The sequence below is a fragment of the Phyllostomus hastatus genome, unplaced genomic scaffold (genome assembly GCF_019186645.2).
Source record: "Phyllostomus hastatus isolate PE091 unplaced genomic scaffold, TTU_PhHast_1.1 phas_contig_17, whole genome shotgun sequence".
Lineage (NCBI taxonomy): Eukaryota > Metazoa > Chordata > Mammalia > Chiroptera > Phyllostomidae > Phyllostomus > Phyllostomus hastatus.
In genome coordinates, this window is record NW_025333664.1 from 19,714,160 (window position 1) to 19,728,126 (window position 13,967).

General features: G+C 48.2%; 1 protein-coding gene across 2 annotated transcripts in view; it reads right to left on the bottom strand.

Annotated features, from left to right (window-relative positions):
* Positions 1–223: 223 nt before the first annotated feature.
* Positions 224–13,967, bottom strand: part of ZNF341 (zinc finger protein 341) — a 50,765-nt gene continuing 37,021 nt past the window's right edge. Inside the window, exons 9-13 of one of the 2 annotated variants that reach the window (XM_045833283.1) lie at positions 11,931–12,027; positions 10,292–10,424; positions 7,182–7,293; positions 6,856–6,926; positions 224–5,126 (exon numbers count right to left, since the gene is read on the bottom strand). In XM_045833283.1, coding sequence (XP_045689239.1) covers positions 4,597–5,126; positions 6,856–6,926; positions 7,182–7,293; positions 10,292–10,424; positions 11,931–12,027 — 943 coding nt within the window. In that variant the 3' untranslated portion in view covers positions 224–4,596. The remainder of the gene's footprint in view (positions 5,127–6,855; positions 6,927–7,181; positions 7,294–10,291; positions 10,425–11,930; positions 12,028–13,967) is intronic. The other variant, XM_045833282.1, reaches the window with a different exon arrangement.

Genomic DNA, 13,967 nt, shown 5'->3' on the forward strand with positions numbered 1-13,967 from the left:
CCTTGTCCTCGTGGACCTTTTGTTTTTAATAGGGAAAGAGACAATAAAGAAATGTCTAACATAATGTCAAGGATGATGAATAGAAATGAAACAGCCCTGACCTATGTGGCTCAGTGTGAGTGTCATCCTGCCACACAGAGAGGTCACCGTTTCCATTCCCTCTCAGGGTACATGCCTGGGTTTCGGGCCAGGTCCCTAGCTGGGGGCCTGTGAGAAGAAACCAATGAATGTTTCTCTCTCACATCAATATTTTCTTCCTTCCTCTCTAATATAAAATCTTTAAAAAAATATTTTTTTAAATGAAGCAGTATAAGGAATTAGATTGTGATGGGGGAGGGATGGGAGCTATTGTAGACAGATTGGAGGGCCTCTCAGAGGGAATGAATTTTGGACCAAGGTGAATGGAGTGAGAGAGCCAGCCATATGAAGATCCAGGGGGAAAAAGTTGTAGACAGAGGGAACAGCAAGTGCAAAAGCTCTAAGGCAGGACCCAGCTTATATGATGGAGGAGCAGTGAGACAGCAGGTGTGGCTGGAATGAGAGACGAGTGGTAGCAGATGAGGGCGGCATCAGGTGGAACCTTGAAATCTACAGAAAAAAACTTTATATTTCATTCAGGGAGAAATCAAAAGCCACTAGAGGCTTTTAAAAAAATCTTTAAAAGCCAGAAAGTGGCACAATCTGATTCAGGTCTAGAAAGATCTGTTGGGTTGCTGTCAAGAAAATGGATCATGGTGAGGGAAAGCAGGGAGGCCAAAGAGAGGGCTGATACAGTCACCCATGCGAAAGAGGTTGGCAGCCTGAACAGGGTAATGGTGGCCAAGGAGATGAACAGGGGTTGGAGCCTCAAAGAAGCGGTTCCAAATAAAACCCCAGCTCACGAGGGCAGGTGAGGGCTTTAGCGATCCTAAGACAAGGCAGGGACTTTGGAATCCTGGGTTTGAAGTCCAGCTCCATGTATTCTGGCTATGAGTCCTTGGGCAGGTTACTACACCTCTCTGAGCCTTGGTTTCTGCATCTGTAAACTGAGCATAATAAGACAGCTTGCTTCTGAGGGGCGTCCTGAGGACTCAGTGACGAGTAAATAAGGCATGGAACACAGGGCTTGGCGCTTAATAGACAGTAAAGTTAGCCACAACTCAATCCCCCACATTTATTGGTAGAGAAACTGAGGCCGACTAGCTGAGAGGCAGAGGCAGACAGAAGACTGGACAGGGAAGGGAGGAAAGGAAGCAGGACTTACAGGGATCCCCAAGTCATATACCCACAAAGTCCAGACAGTGAAATGGATGAGTAAAGTAGTCCAAGACCATGAAAAATCATATGATCCTCTCTAGCCATCTTGTTTTCCCACCTTTGAGGGACATGGGAAATTAGAAATACTTCTCTACTCTAAGACAAATCGACATAAGTACAGTGAGTAGAAATTGGCATTCAGCTACAATGGGAGGCAGCAGTGAAGGATAACTATGGCCATATGGAATGCACGTGCCCGCTGAAAGGGCCTGGCTAGCAGCTGCACCTAACTGCTGCCCCACTGGGAAAGACGCCAATTTTAAATTTAGAAGTCAGAAATCCAGGTTTTTAGGTAAAATCTCCCAATTTTAATTAAATTTTCTAATTGTTTCTGGATATAGGAACACAGTAAATTTTTATATATTGATCTTGTAATTATTTCAGCATACTCGCTATTATTTCACCATTTCTGATCCCTATACCATTTACTTCTTTTTCTTGACTTATTGCTTTGGCTAGGCCTCTAAAATAATGTTGGTGTCATGATAGAAGGCATCCCTGTCTTGTTCTTAACACAAAGAGAATGCATCTCACTTTTTACCATTACAGTAGGTTTTATATTTCATTATTTTTAAATGTTGGCTCATTTTTTAAAACACTGAAAACTAAACAAAGTTTCTCTGTAGGCTAGAATCAACCTACAAGCTGCCAGTTTGTGATCTTTACTTTACCTGAGTTCTCCCTCTGAACTGTGACAATTTCTTTGGGTAGATACTATTTATTCTCCCCGTTTGACATATGAGGACAGGGAGGTTCAGAGAGATGAAGTGCCTTGCCACAGGCACACAGCCAGGAGGGGGCAGAACCAAGATTCAAACCCTGCTCTTCCAGATGCTAAAATCTGTGGGACAGCCCATTTACACTACATTCTATCCAGTACCTTGGGGCTCTGTAAGAAACCCTGGGGTCCTGAGTGACCCTTCACTAAGGGTCTTCCCCTCTTGGGCCTCAATATCCCCATCTGTCAATGTAGGAGAGGTTCAGCTACAAGAACCCCAAAATTGCCTTAGCCTCCTCCCCTGTAGTCCAACTCTGCATCTATTAAATGTCAGACCTGACCTTGATATGTTCTGTGACCTGGCTCCGCCACCAACTGCCACATGACTTGGGGTTGCTTAACCTCACTGAGCCTGTTGCCTCATCTCAGGTATAAAATGAGATTAAAAACATCACCTACCTCGAAGTGTTTAAGACATGCCAGGCACCGCATAACATAAGTGCCTAATAAACGTTAATCCTCATGATTCTGGTAAATGTGCATTCATGTGTACACTGGCAGGAAGAGGCAGAAATATAATTTAAATAGCCGTATTAGGATAAAAATGTGGTTTTTAACATTTCCTTTAATGTCACAAGTTTTTAAAATGTTTAATGCCTCCCATGACTCATCCATTATATAGAGAATAAAGTCCAAATTCCTTAACCCAGCATCCAAGGATCTCTGATTCAGTATCAGCCCATATTTCAACAGAGCAGAGTGGCTAACAGCACATGGAGACAAGCCTCCCCAGCCTGAATCCCAGCTCTGTGACTTACTAGCTGTATGAGCTTGGGCAAAGAACTTTGCCTTTCTGTGCCTCTGCTTCCTCATCTGTAAAATAAGAAAAGCAGCAATTCTCACCTAATGGGGCTGAGGTAATATGAAATAAAAGACTTAGTATAGTGCCCATAATATGTCCACGTGGAGACTTGAATGTAACAGCAATTATCATGATCTACCCACTGCGTCCAAATCTCTGGTCACCTTGGACCATTCACTGGCACCAGAGTACAACAGGCCTTGCACTGTCATAACTCGAAGTCATGGCTCATACCTTGCCTTCCCCTAACTACCCAGGAGTTAAAACACTCCATATGAAGGCCCAGCTCAAATGTTACTTCTTCCAAAGAGACATCCTGTCTCTATCAGTCCCTCTCCTAGCTTTTCTGAGGGCAGCGTACACTAAGACCCTCACCCCCTCCGCTGTGCACTGCTGCCTCGCTTGTCCCTCCCTTGCATCCTACCCTTCCTGAGGATGTGGCAAAGGGCCCCAGCACAGATGTCAGAGGGATGTGTCAGCTTTCAAGGAAACTCAGTTATCAAACTGAGCCCAACAGTTCTCCAATGCCTCACCCTGTTCAGTCTTGAGCCTCAGTGTCCTCTCTTATAACTGAGGGAGTGTGGCCCAGAAGGATGGTTGTGAAAATAAATGAGAAACTCAGCCAAGGCCCCTTCTCTCTCTCTCCCTCCCTCCCAGTGAGCCTGGTTTGCTTCCCCCTGGAAGGAGGCGGATGGGGGAGGAAATGCTGGACGCAGGGGCATCTGTGGCCATCCAGAGGCCTGCTCGAGATGGACCTCTGGCTCTAGTCAGTGTTTCTGATTCCAAAGGGCTTGGGGGTGAGGCCCAGGACCCTGCATTTTCAAAAGTGAGTAGAAACTCCTTCTGCTGCGTGTTTCCAAGGGCTATGTTCTGAAACAGTCATTCTGGGAACACAAAACCTCCCCATGGCTACTGGGGTAGCACAGTCCTGCGTGAGGGTCCATGGAGCCCTTAGCCCCCACACACTTTGGTGGGGAGAACGCTGCCACATAGGGACTGCCGAAGCTATGGCTTGAGCCATGCGGATACACATTTTGATAAAAATATTTATTGAGCACTTTTCAAGTGCCAGGCACTATGTGAATCCTTTGCTTATTTCATCAGACCAGATCCTCATGACAGCCCTATGAGGTAGTATTGTCATAAGCCTCATTGCACAGATGAGGAACACAGGGCTTAGAGAGGTGAAGTGACTTACCCAAGGTCACACAGCAAGTGAGTGACAGCGCTTGGATTTGAAGCCAGACTGGGCTGATAGTTGCACACTCACCACAACATTTGAGTACCTCCTAAATGCCTACATCACAGATTCATCTGGGGATCCTGTGAGGAGCCTTATGTAAAAAGGTACAACAGATACAGGCCCTGACCATGTCGGGCTTCCCCTAAGGCAGCCCGGAGTGGGTGGCGGGACTACCCTGTCTTCTCTGTTAGGCAGCCCAACTGCAAGCCTGGACCCAGCCAGACCCTGGGCCACTCAGGCTCAGCCATCTATCTTGCCATCACCCCTGCCTGGAAGCCACAGGCAGCCCTGCCCCAGGTCCCAGAACACCACAGAGCTTTCCAGAAGGATAGGGGATACAGCAGGGTGGTCATGGGCCAGGGTTTATAAGTGACATTCCAAAAGGTTTTCCACTGAGCTGACAGCTCGCTTCCTCAGAGGCTGTAGACTCAAAGGCGCGCATCAGGCTGGGCCATGGGAGCAGACACCACGGGTCCCTCACTCCGAGGCCTGGATGTAGACAGGCACAGCAAGCATGGCACAGGGGCCATCGGCCCCTGCCTGCAGCTCTGCCAGTGCCAGGTTGGGGCCCAGGCCTTCAGCATGCCCAGGCACTACCAGCTCAGGTTCGGTGCCCACCGTGCCACCCACTACAATGGACAGCACGGCATCCGGCTCCGAGAAGGGTGGCTTCCCTGGGACAGCCTCGGGCACTGGCCCAGCCCCGGTGTCCTTCAACTCCTCCAGCCCCAGTGGGTCAGGCACGGGTGCCACCACCTTGTGCCCGCCACTGCTGCCACTGCGGGGAGCCGACCTCCTCCGGGAGGGTCGCCGGGCTTGCAGGTCCTTATCCTTTTGAGGGCCGAGGCGACAGCGGTGATCCTTGAGGTATTTGTGGCGGGAAAAGCCCTTGGCACAGCCAGCACAGCGGAACTTGTAGTTGCCCGTGTGGGCACGCTGGTGCTCAGCGAGATGGGCGCGGCGGCTGAAGGACTTGCTGCACAGGGCGCACTTGTGGAGCTTCATGCCTGGTTGGGAGGGGAAGTCAGTGAGAGGCGCCCAAACCCTTTAACCTGCACTTGGAATAATACCCAGTCTCTCGGCTTGCCTACAAGCATCTGTGTGACCTGGGCCCTGCTACCTCCAGTCTCATCTCTCACCTTCTCCCAGACACTCAGTGGCAGCCACACACCCGCTCTTCTCAAACACATCAAGCTGATTCCTGCTTCCTGGCCTTTGCACCTGCTGTTCCCCTCTGCCTGGAACAGTGTGTTCAGCTCCCGGATCTTGGCTAACTACCCCAGGTCCATTATCTCTCTCCTCTCCGGTCTGCCCGCCTCACACTGGCCCCCTAAGACCATTCTCTACAGGGCAGCTAGTGACATCTTCATAAAACACATAAAGGATCATGATATTCCCTGCTCCACAGCCTTTTTACCCAGGTTTCCCACAAAGCCCTGTGCAGGCTGACCACTCTTCACCTCTCAGCACCATCCCCTTCCTCCCCATGCTTCGTACTGAGCTCCAGGCCTCTCTCTCCTGACTTTCTTTGTCTCAAACACCCTCAGTCCCTTCCCTGCCTCAAGGTTTTGCATCTGCAGCTCCCTCACCCTGGAAGCCAGCTCCTGGCTCTTTTCACATCACCTCCTCTCTCCATTCTCTGCCCCATCACCCTGTTTATCTCCATCTTTGCACTCAGCATACTTTGCTGCTACATACTTATTTATCTGCTGTTCATTTTTAATCTCTGCTGCTAAATCTAAGTTTCCCTAGGAGGGCAGGGTAGGATTCTGCCTGTCTGATTCCCCACCTAGCTCCCCCAGTGCCTCACACATGGTAGGTTCTCAATGGTCTCTCACTGAGTAAATCACTGGTGGCTCCACGCACACATGGAGTCAATTCTAGCTCACACTCAGCCTGAGCCATAGGCCCCTCGCCTCCCTGGCTTAGAGAGGGGCAGTGACTTGCCTAAGGCAAGTGGCAGCGCCAAAACTCAAACCCAGGCCCTCTGTCTCTAAGTCCCTGATCTACTCTCACAGTTTTCAAACTTTCTTTGGCCATCCTTTCTGTAAAGCAGTGGTTCTCAACCAGGGGTGATTTTATCCCCCAGGAGACTTGTGGCCTGTCTTCTGGAGATATTTCTGGTTACCACAAATATGTCTTGGGAGATGCCACTGACATCTCCTGGTTGGAGGCCAGAGATGCTACTAAACATCCCACAGTGCCCAGAGAAGCCCTCTACGAAAATAAACTATCTGGCCCCCAAACCAACGGTGCCAAGGTTGAGAAACCCTGTTCTAGACCAAACAGTACGTGGAAAGGCAGCCAGGCTGCTCTGGGGAAGCTCTGTAAAGCTCCCAAGAAACTGAGGAGTGGTGTGGAGACCCCTGAATCTACATCCTAGCTGCCAAGCTCTGCAGAGGGGACCAGAGATTTTTCCTGGCTTTATCTTGGGCCAGTCAGAAACTGATCTTCCTCCACGCCTGATCCATACCTTTACCACACTTGGAACCTCTCTGGTTTACAGTCATCTTCTCTCAGGTCAGCTGCCCCTCAGTGTGGGGGACTATGTCTGACTCACCTCTGTGCACCCCAAGGACTCTAACATAGGCCTGGCTTGTGACTCACATGAGCAAAAGTCTGTTGGCTGGAATGTACCAGACAGGGATAATAAGCCCCATGGGATGTGTGTGGGGAACCTGCCCCTGATGGCTTATGCCAAACCAGACCCTCCTGGCAGGTCCGAGAGCCACTTACCAGAGTGAGAGAGGATATGAGCCTTTAGCTTATCTGGCCGGTTGAACTCCTTACTGCAGCCTGTGTGTGTCCTAGAACACAAAGCCACTGGTCAGGGGGTGCTCAGTGAGGCCAGGACCCTCTTGCTGGCCTATCTGCCAGCTCTGAACATGATGACCCTGTTGTCTATCCTAATGGCCAAGCAAAGCAGCAGAGTGGGGAGTGAAGCCAGCGGGGAGGGCCCGGGACAGGATAAAAGGAGAGCCTTCAGTCCTCAGACCTGACTGACATCGGTCTGTCCCACCACTGGGCAAACCTGCACCCCCTCCATGCCAGTCTCTACTCACGAGAAGGGGCATTTGTATTTCTTGAATGGCTCATGGATCAACATGTGTCTCTTCAGTTTGTCTTTGCGGTTGAATGCAGACTCACACACTGAGCATTTGTAGGGCTTCTCACCTGCAGAAGACGCAGACAATGGGAATGAGGATCCCATGAGATGGAGCCTGGATGTGGGGTACAAGAGTTCCTACTAGAAGGCAGCAGCTCCTCTGGGGAAGTGGCCTGAGAGAAAATAGCCACTCTCATTCCTCACGACTTTATTTTGCCAAGGAGAGTGAGCCAATTTAGATAGGGTGGTCAGGAAAGGCCTCACTGATGGGCAAGATGTGAGGTGAGACCTGAGGTGATGAGGGAGCAAGCCATGTGGAAATCTGGGAGTGAGGGTCCCAGACAGAAGGAGGGGGCACTCAGGGTGTCTGAGGAACAATAGGGATGCCAGTGTGGCTGGAACTGAGTAGGGGGATAGAGAATGAGGCAGAAGATGAGGTCAGTGAGGCTCCCTGGCCCTAGAAGGCCAACGAAGGATTTCGGCTTTTACTCTAAACCAGTTGAGACGCCACCAGAGGGGCTGAGCAGAGGAAGGACGGGATCTGACTGAGGAGTTTTATAGGCTCCCTCTGGTTACATGGAGAGAATAGACTGAGCGGGCAGAAAGGAAGGACGCTGGTATAAGAAATGGGCAAGAGGTCAAGCACAGGCTATGTCTGGAATGCAGAACTGGCAGCCCTTGCCAATGGGGTATAAGAAGAGGGGAAGAACCTGGGATGAGACTAAGGTAGGCCAAGTGATAGGGTGGGTGGTCATGGCATTTGGTGAAATGAGGCCCACCATGGGGGAGGGGGTAATTACATCTTATCTAATTGAATCCTTTTAACCAACCATGAGGTAACTACTATCATTATCCCACTTTACAGATGAGAAAACGGAAGTTCATGGTCTATATCTAGTGGTTGGGGGAGCTAAGATTCTAGCCCAACAGTGTGATCCAGAGTCTGCCTTTGTAGTCCCAGATTGTCCTGCTGCAGAACCACTGGGAGTGGGGGAGCTCTCACCTGACAGGGGTCAGGGGTCACAACCTTCCCTAAGGAAAAAGCTGTTACTGGGCTGTTTTGATTTCCTGGCATTATTTCCTCTCCATTCTCCCTCTGGAATAAATAGAGTATTTTTGAAAAATGCCATCCTCAAGCCAGCAATGAAGGAAATTCTGGTCCTTACAATGGAATGCTCTACAGTCATTAAAAAGATTAAGATCATCTGTGTTTCTTGATCTGGAAGGCTCTCCTAGACATATTGCTAAGGGGAAAAGAAAGCTACAGAATAGCTTAATACAGTCCCCATTTTTGTTAGAAACAAATACAGTCCCCACACTCCAAAAAAGCCCAAGCCACATATGTTTGTACATACACAGAATATGCAGACAGAAGAGCAGGGGAGGGTACATGCCAAACTGTCCATGACAATTAGGATTTGAAGAGGGAATTGAACATTTGATATTATGTACTTCTTCTATACTGCTTCCATTTTTTATAATCAGCATGTATTATTCTTTTTTAATTTTTAGAAAAAAGGGAAGGGAGGAACAAAGAGATAGAGGGAAACATCCAGGTGAGACAATCCGATCAGTTGCCTCTCACACGCCCCCGATGGGGGACGTGGCCTGCAACCCAGGCATGTGCCCTGACCAGGAAGCAAACCAGCGACCTTTTGGTTCGCAGGCTGACGCTCAAGCCACTGAGCCACACCAGCCAGGGTGCATGTATTACTTTTGAGTAATAATTTTTAAAAGAGAATAATTTGGTAATACCTGTCAAAATTACCAATGCATATACCCTTTTCCCCCTTTATTGTAAAATATACCTAACATGAAATTTACCATTTTAACAACCTTTAAGTGTACAGTTCAGCGGCATTCACACTGTTGTGCAACCATCGCCACTGTTCATCTCCAGGACTTCTTCAGCGCCCCAAACTGAAACTCAGCACTGCACACACATCTTAACCCAGCACTTCCACTACTAGGCATGGAATATACACTACGGGTATACTACCAAGAGTTTGCCAAGGGACCCACACAGTACTGTGCATACAAACTAATAGCCGAAAAATAATTTGTGTCTATCTATAGGAAACTGGTTACATAAAAGATGGTAAATGCAGAAGAATACTATGAAGCTGAAAAAAAAAGTGCTATAAAGGAACATCTTCAAGGTACATTGAAAAGTGAAGAAAAAAGGTATATGACAGAATTATATGACATGCTCATTTGTGTAAAAGTAAGCAAATATTTTTTATGGAAATAAAACTGGAATGACACAGGCTGTGCCGCTAATAGTTGCTGTCTTTGGGGAGAAGAGCTGTTGCCTTTGGTAGGAGTATTTTTCAAACTACAAACTGGGAGTCACAAGCTGTTGATGGTTATTTTAACAACTAAAACTGAACAGAAAGTACTGCTTTGTGAAACTTTTGTTTCAGTATATTCTATCTATATAGATGTATTTCCTGAGTTGCAATATAAAATGTATTTTTTTACCATAGGTCATAGTATAAAAAAATTGAGAAACATTTGGATTGTCCATCAGAGCTGAGAGGAGGGTTTATTTCTGTTATATATGCTTTTGTATTGTCAAAGATTTTCTCCTAAGGTTTTCTCAATCTTTTGATCCTTTTCAATAAAAAAGAAAACAATAATTTTTCATCTAATAAAAAACATTATAAAGATTTTTAAAAACCAATGTGTCTGGACTGAGGAACCGAAGAGAAGGGGTTTGGGGCAGATGTGAGTGCTACTTCGGTGGTGAGAAAAGCAGCCCCAAGCCCAGGGACTCACAAGGGTCTGAGAGAGCGGACTCTCAAGGGGCAGAGCCAAAAGGACCCCACAGCTTCTGGGGGCTGATCTCTGCTCTAGTGTTGGTAGGAGCCCCTCGGTCACTTGAGAGGGCAGGTTGGTAGGGGGCCAAGGGGGAGATGGGAGGAAAAGGGGGCAGGAGATGGATGGGGAAGAGGGCAAAAGGGAGATAGGGAGGAAAGCCAGAGAGGGATGGGAAGGAGAACAAAGAAGGGGTTGGGGATGGGGGAGGAGAAGGAGGCAGGAGTTGGTGGGGAGCTGGGTACCCACCTGAGTGGATGTGAGCATGCAGTTTGAGGTAGTGCTCCCGCCGGAAGAACTTCTTACACACCTGACACTTGAACCTGCCCCCACTGCCATGTGTGGGCAGGTGACGCCGCAGGTAGCGTTCGCAAGTAAACACCTGGCAGAAGAAAGGAGTCGGTTTCAGGTCTGACTCTCCAGCCCTTGCCACCCTGAGCTCAAGGGGCCCTGCATTGCCCGCCTTCCCTTATGGAAACAACTTCTTTTCTGCTCACTAGGGGTCAGGGCCCTCAATGTCAGGCACAGCCCTTAGACCATCACAACTCCCATTACTCAGCCATAAGCCCAGTCAAAACATGCCTGCTCTGAGCTTCTGCCGAGGCAGTTTTCCTACCCAGAGGGCCTTTCTCTCTTAGCCTGACAAACTCCTACTCATCCTCAAGACCCATCTTAGATGTCACTGCTTCTGAGAAGCCCTCTCTGACTCCACATTGCCACACTAGGCAAAGCAAATTCGGCCCTTGAATACAAACCCACATTTTTAAAGTCAGCATTTAACCCACTGAATTACAGCCCTTTGCCTATACAGGATCTCCAAGAGGACAGAAAGAGGCTTTCATTCCCCAGCACAGGGCCTGAGTCACATGACCGACAAGTAAAAGAATAAATGAAAAATGTGAATAACTAAAGAAATGAAAGAAAAGGTGATAGCCAGAAAACACAGGAGCCATTCCTTTTTTTTATTCATGTGGTATAGAGAAGTGGCCAAGGGCACAGACCCAACTGCCCCACCACTAACCAGCCCTACCACGCCCTACTGGGTGACCTTTCTGTGCCTTGGTTTCCCATCCAGAAAATGGAAAAGTTAAAGCATGCCTGTCTCCTAGGGTTAAATGAGTCAATCTATGTAAAGTACTCAGAACAGCATCTGGCACATGGTTCTTGCTCAAGTCATGATACCTTTTACTTGGACCACAAATTCCAAACCTCAAAATTAAACTATACAATTAGAAACATCTACAACGAGGCTGAAGTGAAACCAGGGCTGTCCTGGAAAATCTGCTGTGTAAGGTTGTGAGAAAATGAGTAGAATAAAGAAATAGGTTAAACACCCAGGGGCTACAATCAACAAAATCCAGATTTCAGGAAAGTCCAGAGAACAAAAGAAAAAAAAAAGAGGGAAAAAGGGATCAGTGGTGTGGGGAACCTATATATTAAAAGAAATTTTGTTGATATCAGCCAACTACAATATGCAGACCTGATTCAAGCAAACAAACTTCACAAAAATTATGATTTTTTTGAGACCATTGGAAATAGGAATATAGCCTGGATATTTGATGATACTGAGGGACAGGCCTCATTGAGGCTGTCCAGATTTGCTAAAAAGAACCAATAATCACAAGGATAATAACACATCAAGAAACTGATGGTTGCTGTTCAGACGCTGGGCCTGGGCCTAGGAGACATTCCATGTCAGCCCAGCGAGGCACAGCCCAGCCCAGCAGCAGCCGCAGGTGGCCATGCACGGACCAGGCAGAGCATTTACTCCTCAAAGATGAAGTGTCATCTGTGGACACAACCCCAAGCTTTGCCTGCATGGGGGGAAGGAAACAGTGAGGTTTTCACTCCACCACCTCTAGCCCATTTTTGTCACAGGTGTACCCACCTTTTGGCAGTGCGGGCAAGGGAAGTTGTGAGTGGCGGTCTGCAGGTGGTGTTCCAGGGCCTCAGGGGTAGAGTATTTGTTGACACATTTGACACATCTAAGTGGGAAGGAGCAGGAGAAGTGAGAGAGTAGAGTGGAGCTGGACCAGCCCAGTAGGCCCAGGAATCAGCCCCTCCCCTCCCCCAGGGTCAACATTAGGTGGAAAAATCCTGTGTTTAATTCATTCTCAAATTAGTCTACTCCTCACTAACCACTGTCTCCATCCTAGTCCAAGCTGCCATTCTCTCTCACAGGGACATATGTAGTAGCCTCCTCACTGGCCTCCCTCCCTCACCCACCATTCCCACAGGGGAGCCAGTAGTGCTTTTAAACATCAAAATTATCCCTGGCTGGTGTGGCTCAGTGGATTGAGTGCCAGCCTGTGAACTGAAAGGTTGCTGGTTTGATTCCCAGTCAGGGCACGTGTCTGGGTTGTGGGCCAGGTCCCTGGTTGGGCACATGTGAGAGGCAACCGACTGTTTCCCTTTACACATCGGTGTTTCTCTCCCTCTCTTTCTCCTTCCCTCCCCTCTCTCTGAAACTAAATAAATAAAATCTTTAAAAAAGATTTTTAAAAAATCAAAATTAGACCATGTCACACTCTTACATAAAAGCCCACACCTTGGTTGAAAGGCCCTACTGCCTGATCTACTTCTACCTCTCAAACTTCATCTTTATCCACCGCCCAGCTCACTCACTCTGCTCTCGCCACACTGGCCTCCTTAACGTAACTCAAACACACCAAGCCAGATCCCCCTTCAGGGCCTCTGTACTTGCTGTCTCTACGATTGGGAACACTCTTCCCCAAGTCTTCCTCTGGGCAGCATCTTATCCTTCAGGTCTCAGCTCAAATGTCACCTCCTCAGAGAGGCCCTCCCTGACCACCCTGTCTCAAGTTGCTCCCTTCTGCCCAATCCCCTTCCTATTACGTCACCCAGATTTAGTTTCTTCTTAGCATATATTACCCGGAATTATTTTGTTTGTTTGTTTACTCAAGTATTATCTGTCTCCTCTACCAGAAAGTGAGCTCTGCAGACAGGGGCCATATCTGTCCTCTTCACAAACTGCTCTGAACACCAATGACAACCTGTCACATGAAAGAGTCAGACAGACAAGGATCCAGGCCTGGTTCTTTCCCATCTGTGACCCTCAGTTTCCTCACCCATAAAATGGGGTGGGAATCCCAAATGGACCTGCCTGGCATTCATTCTTAAGAGTGTCCTGGAGCCGAAGGACACGACGGGGCCAAACAGCTCGTAAATCGCAAAGCACAGTCTTGACTGTCAACAGTCTTTATATCACTGTGGCTAACATGCCTTCAAAAGAGCAGTTTCAAGCCACAAACCTGAAGAGGACCCCATTGTCTCCCCACCATGAAAACATTTGCCAGCAAATAAACCCATTTATGATGCAGTACCAGTGAGTAATGCCTAAGGTAAGCAGGCAATTCCTGCCAAAAACAAAAACATGGGCCCTGCCATCTGCATACCAGGCCACCACGGGAACCGCAGGCAGGCTGCACCTGTGGAGGGCCCAGAGGACCCTCTCAGACCACACGCTGAAAACAGTCTACATGCCTCCGCAGCAAGAAGGAAAGAGGAGGTGGGGTGGGAAGAGAGCTACCAGAAGGGCAGGAACCTCCAAGCTGGTGGGAAGAGAGCACAAGAATCACACCAGCTTCAGCGGTGAGGAGACATAGGTTTGTGTGGGAAGTAGCTTAGCAATAACCACTAAAATTAAAACTCCCTGCCAGAAACATCACCCTAACTAAGTCATCCAAGGTAACACCTCCAGAATGGGGTAAGCCAACATCATGTACCTCCTGATATAATGCACTGAGAAGGGCACAGCATCACCTTGTCATATTCCTGCCGAAAGTACCCATCTTGGATCTAGACAAATCCAAACCAAGGGCATTCCACAAAATAACTGGCCTATCTATACTCTTCAGAAATATCAAGGTCATGAAAGACAAAGACAGAATGAGGACCTGTTCCA